A 20,045-nucleotide genomic window follows, 5' to 3' on the forward strand; every position below is an offset into this window, starting at 1 on the left:
GCAGCCAACTGGACTCGGTGATCCCTGTGGTCCTCCCCAGCCTCGAAGCATCTGTTTCAGGGAGCTCATCCAGTTTTTATGGAGGAGAAAAGGCGCCCAGATGCATCTCTGCTGGGAGTTGCTGCTGCTTGGTGCTGGTCAGAGCACAGAGCTGCTCCTTTGCGGGGGGGACCAGGGTGGGAATCGTGGTGCAGAAGAGCAGGGACAGCCTGGGGAGGGTGATGGGCACCGGGTGGGAGGTGAAGGCTGGCTGGTGTGGAAGGGTCCATGAGCCGCAACGCTCAGCTGATAGAAAAATATGTTCCTCTGCTAAAGTGCCAGAGCTGGTCAGATGGAGGCTTTTTAATTTCCTCTTCACCCTTTCTGGTAATGAAGTCCCTGTTGGCTGAGCAGCGGAGGACACCCGTGCTGGGCTTCCCGGGAGCGGCAACAGCCGCAAAGTCCAGGCGCCTGCTCCATAGGGCAAGGCTGGAGTTGCTCAGGATCATGTACAACCTTTTCCAGCCTGCCTGTTCCTGGGAAACCAGAGTGGCCTTGGGTAAATCACTTCAGTTTTTCATTCCCAGGCTGAGCTGAGGAGAGGTCTCAAGAGGTCTTCTCAAAAGTGCCCTCCCTCCTCCCTGGGGCTCCATGTCGGTGCGGGTCCCCAGGGCTGTTGGCATCCCAGTGGGCTCAGAGGAACGCGAGGAGGACGCAGGCTCCTGCTCCCACGCTGCTGCACAGGGAAATCCTCACGTGCACGCCCTGGAGCAGCTGCAGCTCTCCTGCCCCGGGACGAGATGAGGGAAACCACGTTCACAGTTTAAGCAATAAAACAAGGAAGAACTAGAGCTGGAGGACAGGACTGCTCCATGCCCATCTTGGGCTCTGCAGAGACCTACGGACACGTGTCTCTTTGGGGAAGACATAATTTTCCATAACCCTTCATGTCAGCCCCAGCTGGAACCAGAGAGCCCAGCAAAGTGGGATTGCAAAGCACGGCAGCCCCGAGGGACCGCGGGGCCCTCCCCCGAATGCTGCTGCGGCAGTTTTTAGCTGCTTGGTGTGGTTCTTCAAAATACGGCAAGGGACGTGGGGGCAGCAAGAGGAAACTGCAATCAGATGAGCACCATGACAGTGGATTGTTCAAAAATACGTATACACATACCATATATATATATGCATGTGTGTTTTCCTAATGCATACCCTCATATGCTCCGTAAGGCATGTGCGTTTGCAGAAGGAGTGAGCGGTATAAATGGATTTACCGTATGTGAGGAGTGCTGCCGTCTCGGAGAGGGGAAGGCAGTTCCCAGGGGGATGCGTGAATACGTGTGTTCTTTGAAATCCGCAATTCCTGTGGTGAGTTTTGTTCCCTGTAAGGAGCCCTGGCTCTGCTCAGTCCCTGGATTAAGACGCAGGTGGTCTTTAGGTCAGAGAAACTCTCTTCCTTGAGTGACAACTACAGGGTTTTATTCTTCAAGAAGCGATAAATCCACAAAAATAAAATTATAAAAAAAACGTTCCCGCCTCCAGCTTCCTCCTGAATTGTCCTTCTGGGGTCATTAGCCCAGGAGCCAAAGCAACGCCCCCAGCCAGGAGGCAGTGACCCTGCTGCACCAGGGTCGGGACAGCTGCTGAGCACCGGGAGGCGAGTACCGTAACGGCAGAGTTACGGAAAAGTGGGGCCGTCAAGATTTTTAAAAAACAAAAAAAAAAAAAAAGAAGGGTTTGTAGCAGCTTTTAATTCAGCTTTTAATTTATCTTTTCATTGAAAAAATTATCCCAAGAACTGTTGTCACATTGGAGCGAGTCCGTGTGATATAAGTTAATCCTGTCCTTCGCGGGGAGGAGAAGGAAGAAGCGCGTGGCGGCATGGCTAATGCTGCTTCCCCTCCACCTGCTCTTCCAAGTGGCCGACCTGCTCCGCCAGCTCGGAGACCTTGGCTTGGCAGTCGAGCAGGTTGTCCTTCAGTCCTGTTATTTCCTGAGAGTGGGCAGCCAGGGTCCCGTTCATGTGGTCCATGTAGTCCCACAGGCTGCCCGTGTGTTTCTCCAGTTCGTCCCTGATACCGTCCAGGCTCCCTGTGACGGCACCCAGCCTGCCGCAGACGCTCTCCACCCGGGCCACCCGGTCATCAAAGTGAGCGATCTCCTGCTGCAGGTCATGGGCTACGCTCTTGCAGGAGCTCAGGTCGCTGACGATCCTGGCTTTGAGTCGCTCCAAGTCTCCCTTGAGGTTCAGGACACGCCGGTTGCTGAAGAAGAGCTGGGAGCCTTGGTCGTTGACTTTCTCCTGGATGGAGTGGACCTCATCCTCGATCTTCCGCTCGTGCTCATCCAGTGAGGAGTTGACGTGTGTCACGGTGTCCGAGTACTGGGAGACGGAGTCCTTGAGCCCCGTCAGAGACTTGCTCACGGTGTTCAGGTTGATCTTTAGCAAGGTGATCTCCCCTTGCAAAGCCCCTGATGCTTCCTCCTCGATTCGCCGCTGGATCTCCAGGATGGTGGCGTTCAGCTTGCGCAGGAGGTCGTAGTTGCTGTCCATCCGGAGGAGCAGGTCCTGGTTCTTGTTCTGGCAGTCTTCGATCTCTGTCCGGAAGGTCTCCACATCTTTGGAGGCAGAGGTGCAGCCCAGGGAACAAGTGCTCTCCAGCGTGATGAGGCGATTCTGCAACACCTCCAGTGTCTCGTCCGTCCGTTTCCTCATGCTGGCGAGCTCTCCCTCCAGCACAGGCACCACCACTCCGTCCATGCCCACGGGAGAACTGACGTTGTTCAGCTCCCCCACAATGGTCATGAACCTGTCCTCCAGGGTCTGCATTTTATCTTCAAAGGCAGTCCTCATGCCATCCACCTCTGCCACCACCGTGCCTCTCATGCTGTCCTCTATACCGGAGCAGCAGCTCCCCGTTTCTCTCTCTGTAGCATTGAGTCTGGCTTCCAGGTCCTCAAAGCGCCCTTCAAAAAGGTTCCCTAGGGTGACAGTGGAGACTTCTCCATCCAGCCGTGAATGCAAGTTCTTCTGGGACTCAGAGATGCTGTGAAGGCCTTTCTCAAGGATGTTCATGCGATCGGTGAGGTAGTCCAGGTTGCTGCAGCAGCTTTCCACCACCGTCAGCCCTTGGATCTGGGTCTCCAGCTGGGAGATCTCTTTCTTGATCTCTAGCTCCTTCCCGTCCAGCGTCTGCTGCAGCCGCAGGTTGGCAGCTTTCTCCTCCTCGCACTGCTGCCGCACCTCTTGGATCCGGAAATCGCACGTGGTCTGGATCTTCCCCAGCTTCTTCTCGAAGCCGTCGAGCAGCTCTCCGCGCAGGTTGCTCAGCCGCGTGTCCACGTACTCCTCCAGCAGGTCGATGGAGGTGAGGGGCGAGGGCCGGGCTGACTCCAGCAGATGCTTGATCTGCCCGTCGTGGTCCAGGACCATGCCGCGAACCTCGTGCAGCAAATCTGCCTTGGTTTTCAGCACGTCGCTCACCTCCGTCACTTTGGTCAGGATCTCCCCCACGGGAGGGTACGTGGCGATGTCGGCTTTGTCCGCCACATCCACCAGGCCATCAGGAATGATGCCGAAGCCCACCGTCGAGTCAGGCGTGCCGGGGCTGTTCATCAGGGAGCCGATCATCTTGGTGGTGTCCTCCTGGATGGCCAGCCGCAGGCGGTCCCCCAGCCCACTCACCATGGTGTGCAGGCTGTCGTAGGACTGGGAAAGGCGCCTCACCTCCTCCTCCAGCCGATCCAGGCGGTCCCCGAAGAGCCCAGGCAGCTTCCTGCCTGCACAGGGAAAGAAACAGAGAGGGCAGAGTCAGGGCTGGTGCTCCTTTAACCTCCCTCCTTGGATATCTTCCAGATTTGAGTCCTTTTCCATACTAACTCACGTTAGCTCCTGCCTCCCTCTTATTGCCGTTTCAGCGAAATATCAACCCACCCTTCCTCCTTTCGTCTACATCTCTTCTTGAGCTGATCAGGAAACCCTCTTTCTTCTTGGGATCAAGCCCTCTGCTCCCAAGTTCAACAGCAGGAGATGAGAACAGCCCAGGGGAGCTTCGTCTTGAGACACACTATATCGACCCCAAAATTAATGGAAAAACGCTTTAAAGCAATGAGGAATGCAATTTTGAAGCGGCACATCTTGAAAGAAACTAGATTAAAACAGCAAGTGATCCTCAAAACAATCAAATGTCAGGTCTCTGATCAGAAAGCACGTCACCCACTGAAGGTTTGCCAAATTCATGCCCTGCGCTGGAACAGAAAGAACCGGGAGGTTTGAGAGCATGCCGGTGGTGTGGTAACCTGGGGATGTGAAGCAGGAGCAAGATCTCACCATACTGATTCTTCTTTGGTCCTGGAAACAGGTCAGGGTGGCTTTTTGGATAGGGAGGAAGTCTGGAGATTGGAAACATCTTTTGCCCGGGAGGCATTTTAGGGCTGGGATGATGGGGCAGAAGGCCGGGTTGGTCGGTCGGGCTGTCGTGGCACCCTTCTCCCATGAAGCCTGGGCAGCACCTCCAGGCCAGCTCGGTCACTGCCTTGTATCCAATCTTGTATTTGGGTCTGAAGAAGGTGCGGTACCTTTCCAGGAGAGGGGAGGAAGAGAGAAGACAGTTTAGAGAAGCAACCTCAACGTCAAGCAATAGAGAAGAGCGGGGTCATGGGTCCTGTTGGGCGTGGGAAATCCAGGCACATGGGAAAGCCTGGCTGAGACCCATGTGCTGCACCCGCAGAGCATGACCCACCTCCTCCACGAGCTCTTGCTGCACCGCACCTCAGTGCAGCATCACAGTGCCCGTCCGGGGACAGAGCTCAGTAGCAGCACTCCAAAAACATGTGCCTACCCTCTTCTCCAGGGCTGGACCACGAGGTGCAGGTGTGACAGCACATGGTGAGAGAAGAGTTCTCCTCAACAACTTGCTAACACAACTAGACAAGCCTGAGAAACAGCCCAGGGTGAGGAGGGACTATCTGAGCAGAGCCATTATTTATGTATCTGTGGTTTCTGGAGAGATTTTTTTTTTTTTGACCTGGGACTCCCGTTGTTAGTTTAGAAAAGCAGCTATAAGTGTATTGCTTTGGTCTCTGGCCCGATAGGTGACCACTGTGACAGATGCCACACCGTTTGGCAACTTTTGGCCCAGGAGAGCACAAGATGAAATGATGGAAGTGATTCCAAAACCCCTGCAAGCTCGGCTCGCTTCCAAGAGGGGTCTGGGATGCTTGGGGGTGTGTTTTGCACTTTGAGTTGACCTAGAGAATTTCCTGGTGGGGCAAAAAACCCTCTTCTCAACTGTAATCCTGTCCTGAAGCCTCCAGGAGGGTTGAAATACCTTTGGAAAGGTATTTTCTCTATGTGTGGAGGGCATCGGTTTGATGGGAAGCCTAAGTGGCTTGGGCTGGCCTTGCAAGCGAGAGCTTTGGCAGTGGGGCAGCAGAGCCCTGGCGAGGTTTACCGGGGCGATGCCGTGTGGTGTGCCCAGAGGGATGGCTCCTCACACCTCCCCCTGCCCCCAACGGGGATGCCCTGGGAGGTTTCTCCATCACCAGTTTGGGCACTACATTGATCACCCCATACACAGCAAACAAGGGTGCGAGCCCACCTCCTTGCCCGGTGGGACACTAACACACGCTCCCGCTCTGCGTGGGGTCCCCGCCAGCCCAGCGGGGAGCACTCAGCTGCTCCCTGCTCTTCCGTGGCACTTTCCCGTGAGGTGGCAGGGATGGGACAGGACCCCGCCAGCACCCGTGCTCCCTCCACCAGCCGAGCTGAGCTGCGCGGGGCTGAAGACAGCGCGTTTCTCACCACCTCTGAAATGGCAACGCTTTGAACCTGCCTTTTGGAAATTTCCAATCTGAATTTACCAGGGCCTGAAAATCCTCAAGTTTGCTGTTTTGCAACAACATGCACAATCGGGCCCTTGTTCTCCTCCAGCACAGCGGAAGGTCCCGGAGGAGGTGGCACAACCGTCCGTGCCGCACGGAGGGGCTGCGTGAGGCACTCGCACTCATCCAGTCGCTCAGGGCAGCGCACGGGGCTGAGCCCCTCTCGTCCGTGTCCCTGCCCAGGTCCTCAGTGCCCGCGGCCCCGGCTGCAGCCCCCGGGCAATGCCACTTCCACAAGACTCCCAGCGCGACACAGCCACCTCCGTATGAACCGCAGGGCAGGAGGAGAAAGCAAACCCAAATCCTCTGTTCTTTGAATCACTTCAAAATTTCTCAACATCAACAATTTCCCAAAGGCACAGGACAGTTTCAAAACAAGCTCTTCTTTTTGTTATTCCTCTTCACAGATGCTGCTGAGTTTCTGTGGTCTTTCCTTCCGTCTTAGTGTGTAGAAACCTGCCTGGACGGATCACAGCAGGAGGCACCCAGCCGCTCTCAGGGGGTGAAGCGAGGATGAGGATGGCATCCAGAAAGCAGGGCACCTTCTCTGTGTCACGCCAGCCTCTGCAGAGGAGCCCAGAGCCCTTCGGCACCTCCGAACCCTTCTCCCCCTGCTCCAAACGGCGGCAAAGGGAAGTATTTATTGCAGCTGCACAAACATTAACTGATGGCTCCAACATGTGGAAAAACCAAGTTTCCCTCTCGTGCGTGGATGCAGCGTCCGAGGCTGTGCAGAAAGTTCAGCTGCGGGTCCAGCTGCTTTCAGAAAACACCCTGGTTTCGCCCCGGTTTTGCTTGAAGGGCTGGAGAGCCAAGCAGCGGACACTGCGGAGATGGGAGAGCCTTTGGGGATCTCCTCCGTGGTACCAGCGCCTGCAGGATGTCCTGAAGTCCCCAAATGCTCCTAAAGCACTTGTGATGGGAGGAAGGAAAGAGCAGGTCAGCGAGCGGGTCTGAAGGCCCGTCCGCCGGGAGAGGCTGCGTGCGGAGCCCGTGGCACCGCCGGCACGTGGCGAGTCCCGGCCGGCTGCAGCGCCGTGTGCCGGTGCCGCAGGAGGGGTGCCAGGCTCCGACAAAAGCCACTCTCAGGCCGGTTTTCCTCAGTGCTCGGCTCTGCTGCTCTCGGCGGGCCCGGGGAGGTGCGGGAGAGCGGCATTTCTGCGTGGAGCAGCATCCCCGGCCGGGGGCTGTGGAGGGTGGCAAAGCACAAAGTCCCAGTGTCCGCCCTGCCCTGGCTGCGGCTCCGGCTGTGGCACGGCGGGTGTTTCCCTCCAGCACTGACGAGATGGCAGAGAGTTTTGCAAATCTTTTCCTGGGGCAGGAAGACCTGAGCCATCCTCAGCCACGGGCTCCGTTTCCTCCTCCTCTCGGTCAGGCTCTCACCTAGCTGCCATCTTTCTGCCAAATTGCAGGTCTGTAACAAAATGCTTCCCTGCACATGTGCACATGCACCCCCCCGGCTTCCCACGATTTCCTGATTTATTTCTGATGAGGGATAGAGCTCCCTCTCCCTCCTGACAGATCCCATCTTGCCTCCTCCCAGCACCGCTGCCCTGCCATCGACTGCCTTGTCCAGGAAAAGCCCTTCAGCCCCTCTGGAAAGCCGGGGTTCATGGTCGGAAGGGTGGCACGGGGGCTCGGGAGCCCAAGGAGAGCTGCGACCTGAAGCTGGGAGGGGAAGGGAGCCGTGCCCCGGCATCCCCCGTACTCACAGCACTTTCCCCGGGCACTTGGGTCCCCAGCTGCACTTGTGGTACTCGGCCTTGACGTAGCTCTCGGCCCCGTCCTGCAGCGTGCACGTCACGTTGCGCTGCACCACGTAGGCACAGTAGCTCCTAGGGGGAAGCACAGCGAGAGACACCGTCACCCCCTGCCCCGGCGGACAGCCGCTATTCACCCCGTCCCAGGCAGGTCTGTCCGCCCTGCCTAACGCTGCTGGCGAGGTCTCTGGGGGGGCAGGAGCTGGAGGAGCCCCCCAGCTTGTGCAGCTGCTGGGGAGGGGGCATCACCCACCCCACCCACTGGGGACAGCAGTGGGGCCTGGGGGAGTGCAGGGAGTGGGGATGGAGCAAAGTCCCCCAGTGCCCAGCCTGTTGCTGGGTGCACAGGCAAGGGGCAGGCAGCTGCTCCTGGTCCGGCCAGGCTGGGTGAATTGGCACCCCGGGCACCCCAGCTTTCACCTGCCTTCACCCAACCGGCTCCGAAAGCCTTCACGGGAGCCAGCCCTGCCCAGCCCCGCTAGCTGCCCTGCCATGTCAGGGTGTCAGCAATGAGGAGCCTTCTCCTCCGTCCGGGTGGGTGCAGGCATCTCTCCTCTGGGTTAAGGGGGTGCAGCTAAACCCCTGCACCTTCAACACAGCTCTGCTCGCCTCGGCTGTGCTGGGCTCTCCACTCTCCTCGGGCAGTGCCTGGCCCACAATGTCACTCCGAGCTGGTGGCTGTCCTGTCCTCCCCCAGCTGCGGTCACTCCACAGTTGAGCCCTGCTTGAGAAACCAGTCTTGGTGCTGGGAACAGGCTGTGCACCCTCACCTTCTGATTTTTCGCTAGCGATTTCACTGTCTGCAAGAAACCCAGAGCCCCCCAGGTAGGTCCGCAGTGCCACCACGCTGCACTGAGTACTGAGTGCAGTTGCTGCTGTCATGGTCATGGCCACGTTGTCACCAGTGCTGGGGTCACCCGGAGCCTCAGCCCCAGAGCTGGGCTGTGCTCGGCACAGCATGGCCTGGGTGGTGAGATGGGCTGGGAGAACAAGCAGAACCCCACAAACAGCAACAGTTATGGGAATAGCATCCCAGAAATAGCTCCAGCAGCCTCTGGCAGGGGTGGTCTGTCCTCCTGCAGCTCCTGGAGTGCTACCAGCGCTGGGGCCAGCCCAAAAGCCTCAGACCTTGCTGTGGGTGCTGTCACACTCGGACCAAGCGTGATGCTACAGTCAGCAGAGGGAGAGGAGATGCAGGCTGGCCGCTCTGCAGGGCTGCAGCATCGCGGCTCCCTCCACCATGGAGGCAGGGACACGACCCAGGTCCCAAGCTGGATGGAGGCTGGAAACCCCTTCAGATCCCTTGGACGAGTGGTGCAAGGAGCGGAGCCTCTTCCCTCTGCCGTCGTGCGTGGCAGCTGGGTGCCACAGGGTACCAGCCAGCTCCAGGCACAGGACCTCTCCTGAGCCGAGCAGCAAACCCAGGTGCTGAAGATGAGGTGGCCGGGAGGAAGGCTGTGGGAACGTTGGTGGGACAGATGGAGGCCAAGGCTGTTCCAGCTGAAGGCAGGGCTGCCGGCAGGAGCAGATGGACTTGGTCCACAGGGGCAGAGACAGCAGGGATGGGCGGTGAGGCAGGGATTAGGGGCACGGGGACGTGGCAGATGGCAGAGCGGGAGGAGAGGAGGGCACAGGCACACAGTGCAGAGCTGAGGCGGAGACGGAGGGTCGGCGGGATGGAGCAGATGGGCCGGCGTGAGCCGCAGGTGCGGGGAGGTGTTCAGTGAGGAGGGAGGACCCGGTGTGCGAGCGGGGGTCGCTGCGGCTCGGCCGCCTGGCCACAGCCTGGGAAGCAGCCGGAGTCCCCCTGGCATCGCCATTGCACGGCCTGCGGAGAGCAGCCTTGGGGCTGACCAGAGAAACGAGCGGCAGGGCCTCAGCCCAGCCCTCAGGGGCTTGGCATGATGATGGTCCGGATGGCGTTGAGACACCTCCGGCAGGTGGAGGCGAGGGAAGGGACTGGGACAGTCATGATGGAGCAGAAGGGTTTGGGGAGGACTGCGGTGTCTCCTGCTTGGGGGAGTGAGCGTGTGCATGCACAGGGGGGTGCGCAGCCTGCCCCAGCCCCCCCACTGTCACCCTCTGGGGACAGAGCAGCAGGGCTCTGGCTCACCCGAGTGGGGAAAGATAGGTGAAGGAGGGACAAGCACCGATGGCAAACACGTGAAGATAAAGTACATCCCCTACCCATGCCATAAGCCGTAAGCCCCCAGTGCCCCCGTTCAGAGGCCCCGAGCAGGCTCCTCCGCCTCCAACAGCCCACGTGGGGCAGGAGCTCCCTCCGTGAAGCAGCAAGGTGCGAGCAGGCTCATCCTCCCTCTGACACCCCAGCTCTCCCTGCCGCCTCCCAGCAGGGACCCCCTGAGCCCACACCCCCAGCACATCCCCCTTGCTCCCCAGGAGCAGCACCAGCACCTCTACCCCGGCCCCTCGCCGAGGGCTCTCTTTGCTGCCCTGGGATGGGCATCGCAACTCCCGGCAGCGGCTGGCATTTCCAGCCAAGCGGCTGCCCTGGCAAGAGGCTGCCCGGCTCAGAGCGTGTGCAGGGATCCGTGCTGCTCCCCGCTCCTCCAAAAGTGAGTCATTTATCCGTGCACAGGGCCACGCGAGAGCGAAGGCCAGCCACTTTTCTTAGCTGGAGGGAAGGGAGATCATGTGTGCGTGTGCATGTGGAAATTTAGAATCACTGTCTATCCATAGATCCAGGATCTGCTTAGAAACACACTGCTAACCCCCTCTGTAAGTAAGCTAGTAGCCAACATGGGCAGATCTACTAGCCACTACTGATAGACACTGCCTGCCTGTGACTACTTGGGTTAGGATGGTTGTGGCTCGCTCTCCTTCTCAGAAATCCCTTTCCTTCTCACCCACCTGTGGCTAGCAGTTTTATAGCTCCAGCCTGTTTTAAGAGTGAGCAGCTGGAAAATGTTACGGGTTTTGGAAAGCTCTCACTGGCACTGCCAGTATTGTTCGTCTCGAACGTTACTTTATTCATTTCAGCTTGCTCATAACACCACATCCTCCCCTTTTCAAAGAAGCCTGACAGAAACGGTTCTAGCAAACAAGCGGGGAGGGAAGCGAGCCCCCCACCAACGTAACAGCCTTTTTGCAATTGAATGGAAAAAGTCTATAGTACGTGTAAAACCCACATTCCTCATCTGCCTGAGCTTTCCAGGTTACTTGAAAACATATTTAAACTCTAGTAAGTCTCTGCTTTACAAGCAAATGGGCAAATTCCCTCCAAACCAATCCGCGTTTTCATGCATAGGTCTGTGCGCTGCCATCCTCCCCCCCCGCACATCACAGCCCCGCGCCCGTGTCATGCAGAACAGGTACATGCACCTACCCCATAAACATGCACGGACATCCTATCCTCGCCCCCCCGGCCCTGTCCCGCACGGGACTGCAGCACACACGTGTCCCCCCGCACGCAGCCCGCTCCCCCTTGGAAACACAACCCCCGCCCCCTCCCGCGCTGAGCGGCCCCCCAGCCTTGCTCTACCCAGAGGGTGTGCACCGAGACACATGGACACCCCTGCCCTGCCCGCCAGCCCCTGGTCAGTACCCGCTGTGAGGCAAGGAGTGCCCGCGGCGGGTACCCAGGGACCGCTGCCCAGCGAGGGCTGCCCGCGGTCGATCCCTGGGGGATGGTACCCATGGTCGGTACCGGGGGTTGGGTACCCAGCAAGGGGTACCCGCGGCAGCCTGTCCCCCGGGGATGCTGCCTGCTGAGCCCAGACGTGTGGCCGGTACCCGCTGCCCGCGGTCCGCCCTCGGTGAGGGATGCCCGACGGGAGGCGGTGCCCGGAAAGCCCCGCCGCGCAGCCAGTACCCAGGGGCCGATGGCCGGTGCCCGCCGGATCGGGTGCGCGGCCGCGGGCGCGCAGAGGGTCGCTTACTTGTGCTTGCCCACGGGCTTGCCGGGGCCGAGCTGCGGGCTGGAGCCGGCCGTGTAGAGGCTGTACCTGCCGCCGTAGGGCAGGGGGGCGGCGGGGGGGTAGAAGGCACCCTTGGCGTCGGCGAGGGCCAGCAGCGTCCCCAGGGAGAGGCAGGCGAGCAGAGCTCCGCGGCGGCGCAGCGCCCGCGCCCGCCGCATGGTCCCCGGCCCGGCGGCAGCGGAACGGGACGGAGCGGGACGGGACGGGGCGGCCGCGGGCCCCGCCGGGACGGCGCTGCGGAGGGGACCGGAGCGCCGCCCGCTGCGCCCTGCCCTGCCCTGCCCTGCCCTGCCCTGCCCTGCCCTGCCTTGCCCTGCCCGGCGGCACACGCTGCTCCGCCGCCCGCCCGACCCCTTTTGTACCGCGGCGACGGGGGCGGGCCGCGCTCCTCCTCCCGCCCTCCCACAGCCGCCGACCCCCGGCCCCGCGGGCGGGGAGACAAAGCGCACCCCCCCGCCCCAACCCCCCCACTCGCCGCGCAGCCCCCGCGCAGCCCCCGCGCAGCCCCCGCGGTGCTGAAGCTCGACCGGCGCAGCCCCCAGCGGAGCTCGGGAGGAGAGCGCTGCCGGCCCCGGAGCGGGGCTGGAAGGGGCACGCACCCCCTCCCCGGCCCCGGCCCCGGCCCCGAGGCCGCCCCTTCTCCCACTGTCCCCTCCCCGGGCACCGGGCGCGGGTAGCAGGTGTAGCGGGGTTCGGACCCCCACGGCTCCTGGTCCAGCCCGCAGGCCTGCGCTGCTCCACCCCGGAGCGCAGCCGAAGAGAAAAGCTGGAGGAACCTTAACTCTGTCCCTTGGGCGTGTTCGGCTCGAGGCGATCTTTGCTGCTGGAGATTGGCAGCTGTCAATCATTTGACTGGCACCAGCCTGATGCATCCAGCATCACCAAGGGCCTAGTGAGCCCAGCACCTGGGTTTTGCAGGAAGGGGAAGAGGGAAGCGGCACTGTTTTGGAGCTGACGTCAGCCCTCTCTGGTAGATTTGGGCTTTGGTTCCAGGCTCCAGGAGGGAGGGGGGAATCCCTTGCCTTTCCCTGCAGACCCATGGATTTCCCACAGGCAAGGGCATTTCCCCCTAGGTGGCTTTGGAAGGCAGGCTCAGGTCTCCTCCCCCTCCTGCGCGCTGCAGAGATCCCTGCTAACCTGCACCCCAATGCCCCCACCCGCAGGTGATCCACAGCAGAGAGTGCTGGGCGCTGAGCACCCTACCCGGTCCTGACAGCACTCCCCGGGCACCGCACCATTAACCACAGCGGCGTAAGACCCTTCGTGTGAACCACCAAGGGGGATTTGCTCTTGGGCAAGGGGGAGAGGACCCCCACCCGGGGCACCAGCAATTTGGGAGAGGGGTAACATCCCTGGTGCTATCCAGTAGAGGTCAGCTTGTAGCCCTGCAGAGGTGAGGCCATACCAGGGAACAGGAGGTTTTGTCATATAAGCAGAGCGTGGCTGAGCATCCCGCTGCCCCCGGCCATTTGCACCCTTGGGCATCCCACTGAGACCACACCAGGGGTTCAATGCGGCTCCTGCCTTGTCTGGCAGAGGCCAGCCCCAAGTCAGCCCGGGCAGGGAAGCACCATGGCGAGGTGTGCAATGCTTCTCCAAAACTCTTGGAGGAAAAGAAGCGGCTGAGAAAGGGTGGCTGGGTGGAATCCCAAACTCAGGAGTGAAACCTGCTGCTGAGGCATCAAGGCTTGGGCTGACACTGAGACAGAGATGATAAGATACCGAGACAAACGGCCTTTTTCAGTTAAAAGGAGCCTTTGCCTCAGTCTGAGGTGAATACAGAAACATTAGCAGGAGAAGAAAAATTCTTAGGAGAGCCGTGCCAGGAGAGGCAGGCTGGAAAGACCAGGCGGAAAACCAAGAGGAAGAAGTCTGTGTAATGAACCAGTGCATCCTCTCAAGCGGCTCTCTCCTCTCGCTTCAATCTGCTGCAAGGTGTTGCTGCGAGCCACCATGCGCTTGTCAGGCTGCACCCCAGAGGTGGCTGCATTATGGTTTTTACATGGTATATTTGGCAGCACATGAAGCACTTCTCGTCCAGCTGGTGCATCGAATTGTTCCACTCCGCTGGGATGCTGCAGGAGGGACAGTCTATAAGCAACTCCATAAAAACAAACAAAAGTCGACCGAGCCTGCATGGTTTAATACTGGATGCCAAAGTCGAGAACTAACCTTGCACACAGCCTTAATTTTTTTTCCCTGTGCGTAGGGAGTATGAGCCAGTTTTAATAACAGCGTGCTGCACGTGTGTGTCTGCGGCCTCAGGAAAAAAACATCTGGTGTTGCACGGTTTCAGAAAAAGCCCTTGGTCCCGGCCTTCAAGCCTGTGCTGTGATGAATGGGCACGACAGGGCAGAGTTAAGTGCCCGTTCGTTCTCACTAGCCTGGCTGTGAAAGGGAAGGAGGTGGGAGCCATCGCACTTGGGTGGGTGTGTGTGTACCTGTCTGCCTGTCCCTGCCGTCCAACCCCACTTCTGAAGCTCCGGGTCACTTTCTGCCAGATTTCAGAGATCCTCAGAGAGACCGAATTCCATTTTGTTGTTCTATTGTCTAATTGTTTTATGAAAAAAGGCATCTGGGTAGACAAGAGAGTGCCAAACTTGGGTCCCCACTGAGGAAATGGATTCATCATCAACTCTATTAAAAGACATCAAAGAATCCACACGGGAGAGAGCCGTTACGAGTGCCCCAAACCATGGGAAAAACTCTCATGAGCCTTATTAGCTGTGAGCTAATCCAACCGTGAGACACAGAGCGGCAGGAAACTGGGATTCGTTAAGTTGCACTTCTCGGGGAGCAGCTCGGGTTTGACTCTTTGATGCTCAGCCGTGCTACTGCCCGTCCCCACCGCACCGCGAGCTCTGGCCAGGCACAGGAGGGTGCCCGTGTGGGGCCTGGCACGGCATCCTGGCTTTGGAGAAGTGCTCATGTGGAGAAGAAACAGGAGACTCCTTCCTACCTCCTGACCTGGGCATGTCCCAGGGGTTAACAGAGAAGATGCCAAGCCCCATCTCCCAGCGCTGTGAAGTGCGTGCTGAGCACCGAGCTCTCCAGCAGAATGGAAGGGCTTTGCCACCCTGAATGGCTGCCGAAAGGCTCTGCAGACCTGCTCGCTGGTAACCTTTGGGTCAGGGAGCACAAGCCCTTGTCTGCCTGTCCCTGCTGTCCAACCCCACTTCTGAAGCTTCCCAGTGCTTCCCAGAGGAAAGCCCTGCTTTCCCTCCTGGTCTTGGCTGGAGAGTAAAGGGAATCGGATCAGAGCTGATGATGATGATCAAATCTGGACGTTGGGCAAACCTGAGACCCTACCAAGGGACACCCACAGGGGTGCCTGACCTGGGAGGCTGTGTCCATCAGTGTCCCCATGTAAGCACCTCCTGCAACAGCTCGGCATGTGACTAGGGAGCTTGTTTCTCCACCTGGACTGCCAAGAGTTGATTATTTTGGTTACACCTCTCACCCCTGCACAGCTATGCTCCAGGCCAGTCCAGGAATGAACAGGTAGAAGTTTTTCCCTACTAAGGATCCAGCAGAAATTTGGCCAAAAAGCAGGGACATTGTGCAGGACCCAGGAGGTACCCAGAAACAGGAGCTCAGCTGGAGGAGATGAGAGTAGGAGCAGAGGTACTAGGGGCAGCTCTTCCCCTGCTCTGTCTCCTGGGGAGGGCTGGGTGAACCACCGCAAGGCTAATTTCACGAGCGGATGACACCAAACAGTGACCTGTTCTGCTTCGCATGCTTTTTAATTAACACCTGCATGGCCTCATCAGCTGAATAATTGCCTCCCTTCATGGGTCAACAAGCCAGCAGCCTCTGACCTCCCGTTCCCACCCGGGTACGATGTTTGGTGCCTGCACAGGGTGCAGTGGGTGTGCACTCTTGCTCCACCAGACCCCCCCGCGGGCCAGCGCAGCAATAGGAAAAGTGATAGGACAGTCCAGGGGCTCTTTAACTCCGCTTGTGCTTGGCCAGGACCAGCCTCGTCCACCCTAATCCTGGGCTTTAAATAGGTACCGCTGCTGGAAAGGCACCCACCACGCTGGGCAGGGTGGGGTGCACTGGGTGCAGTGGTAAGAGGACAGTTGCCCTCAGTGTTGCCATGGGATAGGAGCAGATTGCAGGAAGGGAAGTTTAAGTTGGATATTAATAATAAAAAAAAAATCTGGTAGTAAAATGAATAGAGCCCTGGAGGAGACTGTATTGAGCCATCTGGAGATTTTAAAGGAAAGGTTAGGTAAAAAAAAATCTGTCAGGACCAATTTGGGGTAGGGAAATGGATTGGATGTCTTCCCAAGATCTCTCCCAGCCTGAGTTTTTCCGAGTACAAATTCATTTCCCAAAGTGGCAAGGCAAGAGAGCAGCTCAATGTAGAGGCAGTTTCTCCCTAATGATTCCCACCGGATCAAAGGCATTCCTTGAATTGGCGCTCGCAGATGCCTTTTCCCTTGGCAGCGGGGCTGTGTCAGCGTGAGAGAGGGAGACTTCTGGAAAGCCCAGCTTTCCCAGGTGCACGTCCAACAGGATCCACCCAGGGCTCGCTCTGCCACTCCAGGGTCCCCGTGAAGACACTGCAGCTATCCCATGGCTGCTTCCCCAGCCCCAGGGAGGAACGGGGACACTGCGTTGCCCAAACTGGCAGGCAAGGTGCATGTCCCAAATGCCATAGCAGTGCAGTGGGAAACCAGTCCAAGGAGAGCGCTGTCCCCAGTAGGGCCTGGAGATCTTCAGGTGCTCCAGTTCCCAGCTAAAACTGAGCTCAAGGAAGCCCACCATGGTCATGGCTCAGCTGCAGGACTGGAAGATCTTGCTGGCTCCCAGCACACGCTTCCACCACATCCCAGCTCCATGCTGGGCATGGACCACCCCTCCTGTTGGTCTCAACGGGAAGGAGATGCAGGCGTGCAGGCAGGAGGCAGCCGCGGTCCAGCCAGTAGGTCAGAAACTCAGGCAATGTCACAACATCTGCCTTGTTTGGAGGTTGCCGAGGTTTTGTTCTGAATCAGACCCTGGCCCCGCTCCCAAGGGGTGTGATTGCAGTGTGTGTCACCCCCAAAGCTATGGGGTGGGGGGCACCTGGGTTTGCCCAGGCTCTGGAGGAAGCTGTGGCCGGGGGCTGAGAACAAAATCCCTTTCTTCGTGGGAAAGTGTAGTGACTTGAAGTGGTCAGACAGCCTTATCTCTAGTTTCGAAAGCCACACGCTGATCATTTGTCAAGATTAGCGCGTGCGGTAGAAGGGATGGAGCTGTTCCAAATCCACGCTCACATCTCTTCCCTGGGCTCAAGGCCATTCATAAAAATGCCAGAGCAGCAGCGGCGGCGGCGGCAGGCAGCACATACTGGGGCTGTGGTTTGGGGAGGACTAGGAGAGGTCAACCGCAGGTTACACAAGCTCTGAGCGGGGAGAAGAATACACAGGTTGCTTTATTTATATATCCGTTAGCGTCCTTCCTCCAGGAAAATGCGCAAGGAAGCCGGCAGGGCTTCCTAGCAAGGAAGCAAGGGGGCAGGCAGGAGGTCCTTTGTGTGGGACAGGGGTGATGTGCTTAAAAAAAACCTTTCCCAGCCATGCCAGGACCCTGGGGACAAGAGAAGGTTAACAGCAACAGCCGTGGAGATGGAGCAGGAGCAGTCTCCAGGGGCAGTCCCAGCTGGATTCAGCAGCACACGGCCACAGGGTGAGGAAGATGAAGACCGAGCAAGGGAGGAGCTGACAGCCTCCCAGTAAACCCCAGCATGTTGATGGTGGGGCACTGGGGACCTGGCTGGGCCCAAGCTTTGCACTGGGGTGGGCTGGCCCTGTAAGGAGGAGCAGCCCTGATCTCAGCTGGTCCCCGTCAGCTCGGGCTCAGCTGGGCAGGAGCCGGGGATGCTGTAAAAGGTGCCTCTGAGGAGCAGGCAGTGTCTGTGTGTTTCTGCAACCAGGGTGTGAGAGAAAAAGGCAGGTAAAGATCTGGGGTGAGCAGGGGGATCTCTATTGCAAGAAAAAAGTTTATCAGCTCTTGCCTACCTGCAAGGATCTCTCTGAAGCCAAGGGAAGGTGGTAGGGGAGGAAAATGTCTTCAGGGTGGGGGCTTGAGGCTGGGTCAGGCATAGAGCCGTGCTGGCAGAAGTAGGGCTCAAGCCATGCAGTGTGGGGGAAGGTACTGGTGCAACTGGGAAGCTTTTGCAGGAGGGGTCCTTCCAGCATGAACCCTTGCAAGGAGGTATGTGTCCCTTTGCTGGGGAGGGCTCTGGCAGCAGATCATGGGCTTGTTCAGCCTGGCTGAGACCACAGGGGGTCCCTGGTCCAACCTGCTCGAAGCAGGGTCGGCTATGAGATCAGGTGTCTGAGCTGCCCATCCCATAGGTCCAGGAGCGGGGTTTGGTGCCAGCTCATCCCCCAACACAATGTCATCCTACAAACCCTGTTGTCTGCGGTGCCTGAGGAGCCCTGGCTTTGGGGAATTGCATGGCTTTGGGGCTATCTGCTGGCCTGACCTGCAGCCAGGCGTGCTTGGGGAAGGCTCTCCCAAAGCAGCTCTGTGCTGCATCCCAGCTGGTGCATGCTGCAAGGCTGAGGAGAGGTGGTCTTCAGCAGGAGAAGTTGACCTCATGTGCTACTGAAATAATTCAATCATTTCCACACCGTTGCAGTAGTTCAGCACTTGCACTTCAGATGGTCCTTCCCATCTCTCCTGCACGAATGCTTTTCTGTAGGGACTGTCCCTGGTGCAAGAAACTCTTTCACTGGAAGTGGAAAGAACGGCAACCTGGCATTTTGGTTTAAAGAAATGCCTCTGGAATAGGTATGTTTGATCGCTTCTCCAGGACTTAGATCATTTGTGGAGCTGTGCCTCCGACTTTTAGGAAGATCCATGTTCTTCCTTGGCTGCATGTCCAGCTGGGCCAACTTCTGCCTTTCCTGGGAACAGGATGATGGCAGCAACCCAGTGATTTAGCCACAAAACCTCTGCTCGGTGACCTCATTGCTGCACATAGTGGAAGAAAAACACCACAAGAGCGGAAAGAAAATACTTTTCCTTTGGGACCTGGGGAATATTGAAGGACATTAGTACAAATGGACCTCTTTGCTGATTTTTTTTTTTAAAGTCACCCAACAACAAGGCGCAGTTGAGCTAATTGTAACCTCTGACACTCCTGCAAAGTGTAGAGATTGCCCTGCATTGAAGTGCTGGTGCTGGGATGCTTGGGGGGGCTTGGCTGCTGCGGGTGCCCAGTTCCTGCTGGCAAGGTAAGGATAATAACCCAGGCCGGGAGTCGGGTCTGCTGGGGTGACTTCTGCAAGAGAGATGGACCTGAGAGGTGGCTTTGGAGACAGATTTCCCTGCATGTCGTGGACCTGAGTAGGCAATGGCCAAGTGCGGAGGCTGCTGCAGGGCTCTGTGAAGAAGCAGCCCGAGGGTTGTCCTCTGTCTCTATGTCCTGCGTTTTGCGGGGCAGGAGCCATATGGAGCTGTCCTGGCTGCTCCAACAGGGCTGTCTCAAATACGTGTTTCTGGGGTGGATGTTGAAGAGCAGCCCTACGAGCCTTCCTGGGACAAGTTATCCTACACGCTTGATTCTCCGTTTTGTGCCTGGTTTGGCCTAGCTGTGGCCGTTCTGCCTGGAGATGGGATCCTGGGGCAGAAAAAAGGTTTCCCACACCATGGGGCTGCTTGCTGCAAGCCATGGGCAGCGCGGCTCCCACGTGTCCCCGAGCACAGGGTGACTTCTGGATAGATCAATGAGGCAATGACTGGGCTGAAACCCTGCCATTATCCACGCTGCTTGAGGCAAGGGGATGAGGGGGAGTTATTTTTGGGTCCTAAGAGGGGCCCTTCATGCACCCCCGCTGCAGCAAGCTCTGCCCCGTCCTCCGAGGTGACCCCGCAGGCACGCGATGTGGGATGTGCGATGGGGAACGGCCATAAATAATGGGCGGTTATTTATGCACAGGCAAAGGAGCAGGGAAGAAAGTGTAACTGATACCAGCTTGGGCTCTTTCCAGACCTGCTTGGAGCTGGGACCTCGTGGCTGATATTTGGCTTTGCCGGCTTCCCTTTGCAAGCAGCTGTTCCTGCGGGCCCTGCATCTGCGTTTGGCCTTCTGCAGTGTTTTGCTAATCCTCTTTCTCACTGTACAGCAACGTGTGCTTGCCAAAGTCCCACTGACCCATCACCAAAAAAAAAAAAAAAAAGAGGAGAACTTGATATCTTCTGCAAGTGAAATAGCTTGGGTTCAGTCTTGGAGAATTTCCCGAACTCTCAAGGAATTTCCTGATCTTAAGAATCTGCCAAAATTTGGGATCTGCCTCGGTTGGACTGCACATATTTTCAGAGCACACACTGCGGTGCTGTGTTTTGGGTTTCCACCCCGTCTTTGCGAGGGCATGCTCTATCCAAACGGGTCAAGAAGACCAGAAAGGAAAGCCTCCCTCTGACCGGCTGCAGGAATATGCAGGGATTTATTTAACATCCTCCCCCCCTTTATTTTGGGATCAATGGGATTTTT

At 58.1% G+C, this 20,045-nt stretch overlaps 1 protein-coding gene across 1 annotated transcript; it reads right to left on the bottom strand.

Annotated features, from left to right (window-relative positions):
• Positions 1-1,858: 1,858 nt before the first annotated feature.
• On the bottom strand, positions 1,859-11,712 carry EMILIN3 (elastin microfibril interfacer 3). The gene is made up of 4 exons (XM_075166083.1): positions 11,516-11,712; positions 7,569-7,691; positions 4,304-4,551; positions 1,859-3,753 (listed from the first exon to the last, which is right to left on the bottom strand). Exons 1-4 carry the CDS (start codon positions 11,710-11,712, stop codon positions 1,859-1,861), a joined length of 2,463 nt encoding a protein of 820 aa, XP_075022184.1.
• Between the last annotated feature and the right edge of the window lie 8,333 nt (positions 11,713-20,045).

The sequence above is a fragment of the Calonectris borealis genome, chromosome 17 (genome assembly GCF_964195595.1).
Source record: "Calonectris borealis chromosome 17, bCalBor7.hap1.2, whole genome shotgun sequence".
In the NCBI taxonomy this organism is placed as follows: Eukaryota; Metazoa; Chordata; class Aves; order Procellariiformes; family Procellariidae; genus Calonectris; species Calonectris borealis.

Coding starts and splice junctions, on each gene's coding strand:
- EMILIN3 (XM_075166083.1), bottom strand. CDS start 11,712: ATGCGGCGGGCGCGGGCGCTGCGCCGCCGCGGAGCTCTGCTCGCCTGC. Junction 4,552..7,568: donor AAGTGCCCGGGGAAAGTGCT/GTGAGTACGGGG, acceptor TCTCCTGGAAAG/GTACCGCACCTTCTTCAGAC. Junction 3,754..4,303: donor ACCAAAGAAGAATCAGTATG/GTGAGATCTTGC, acceptor TTCCCTGTGCAG/GCAGGAAGCTGCCTGGGCTC.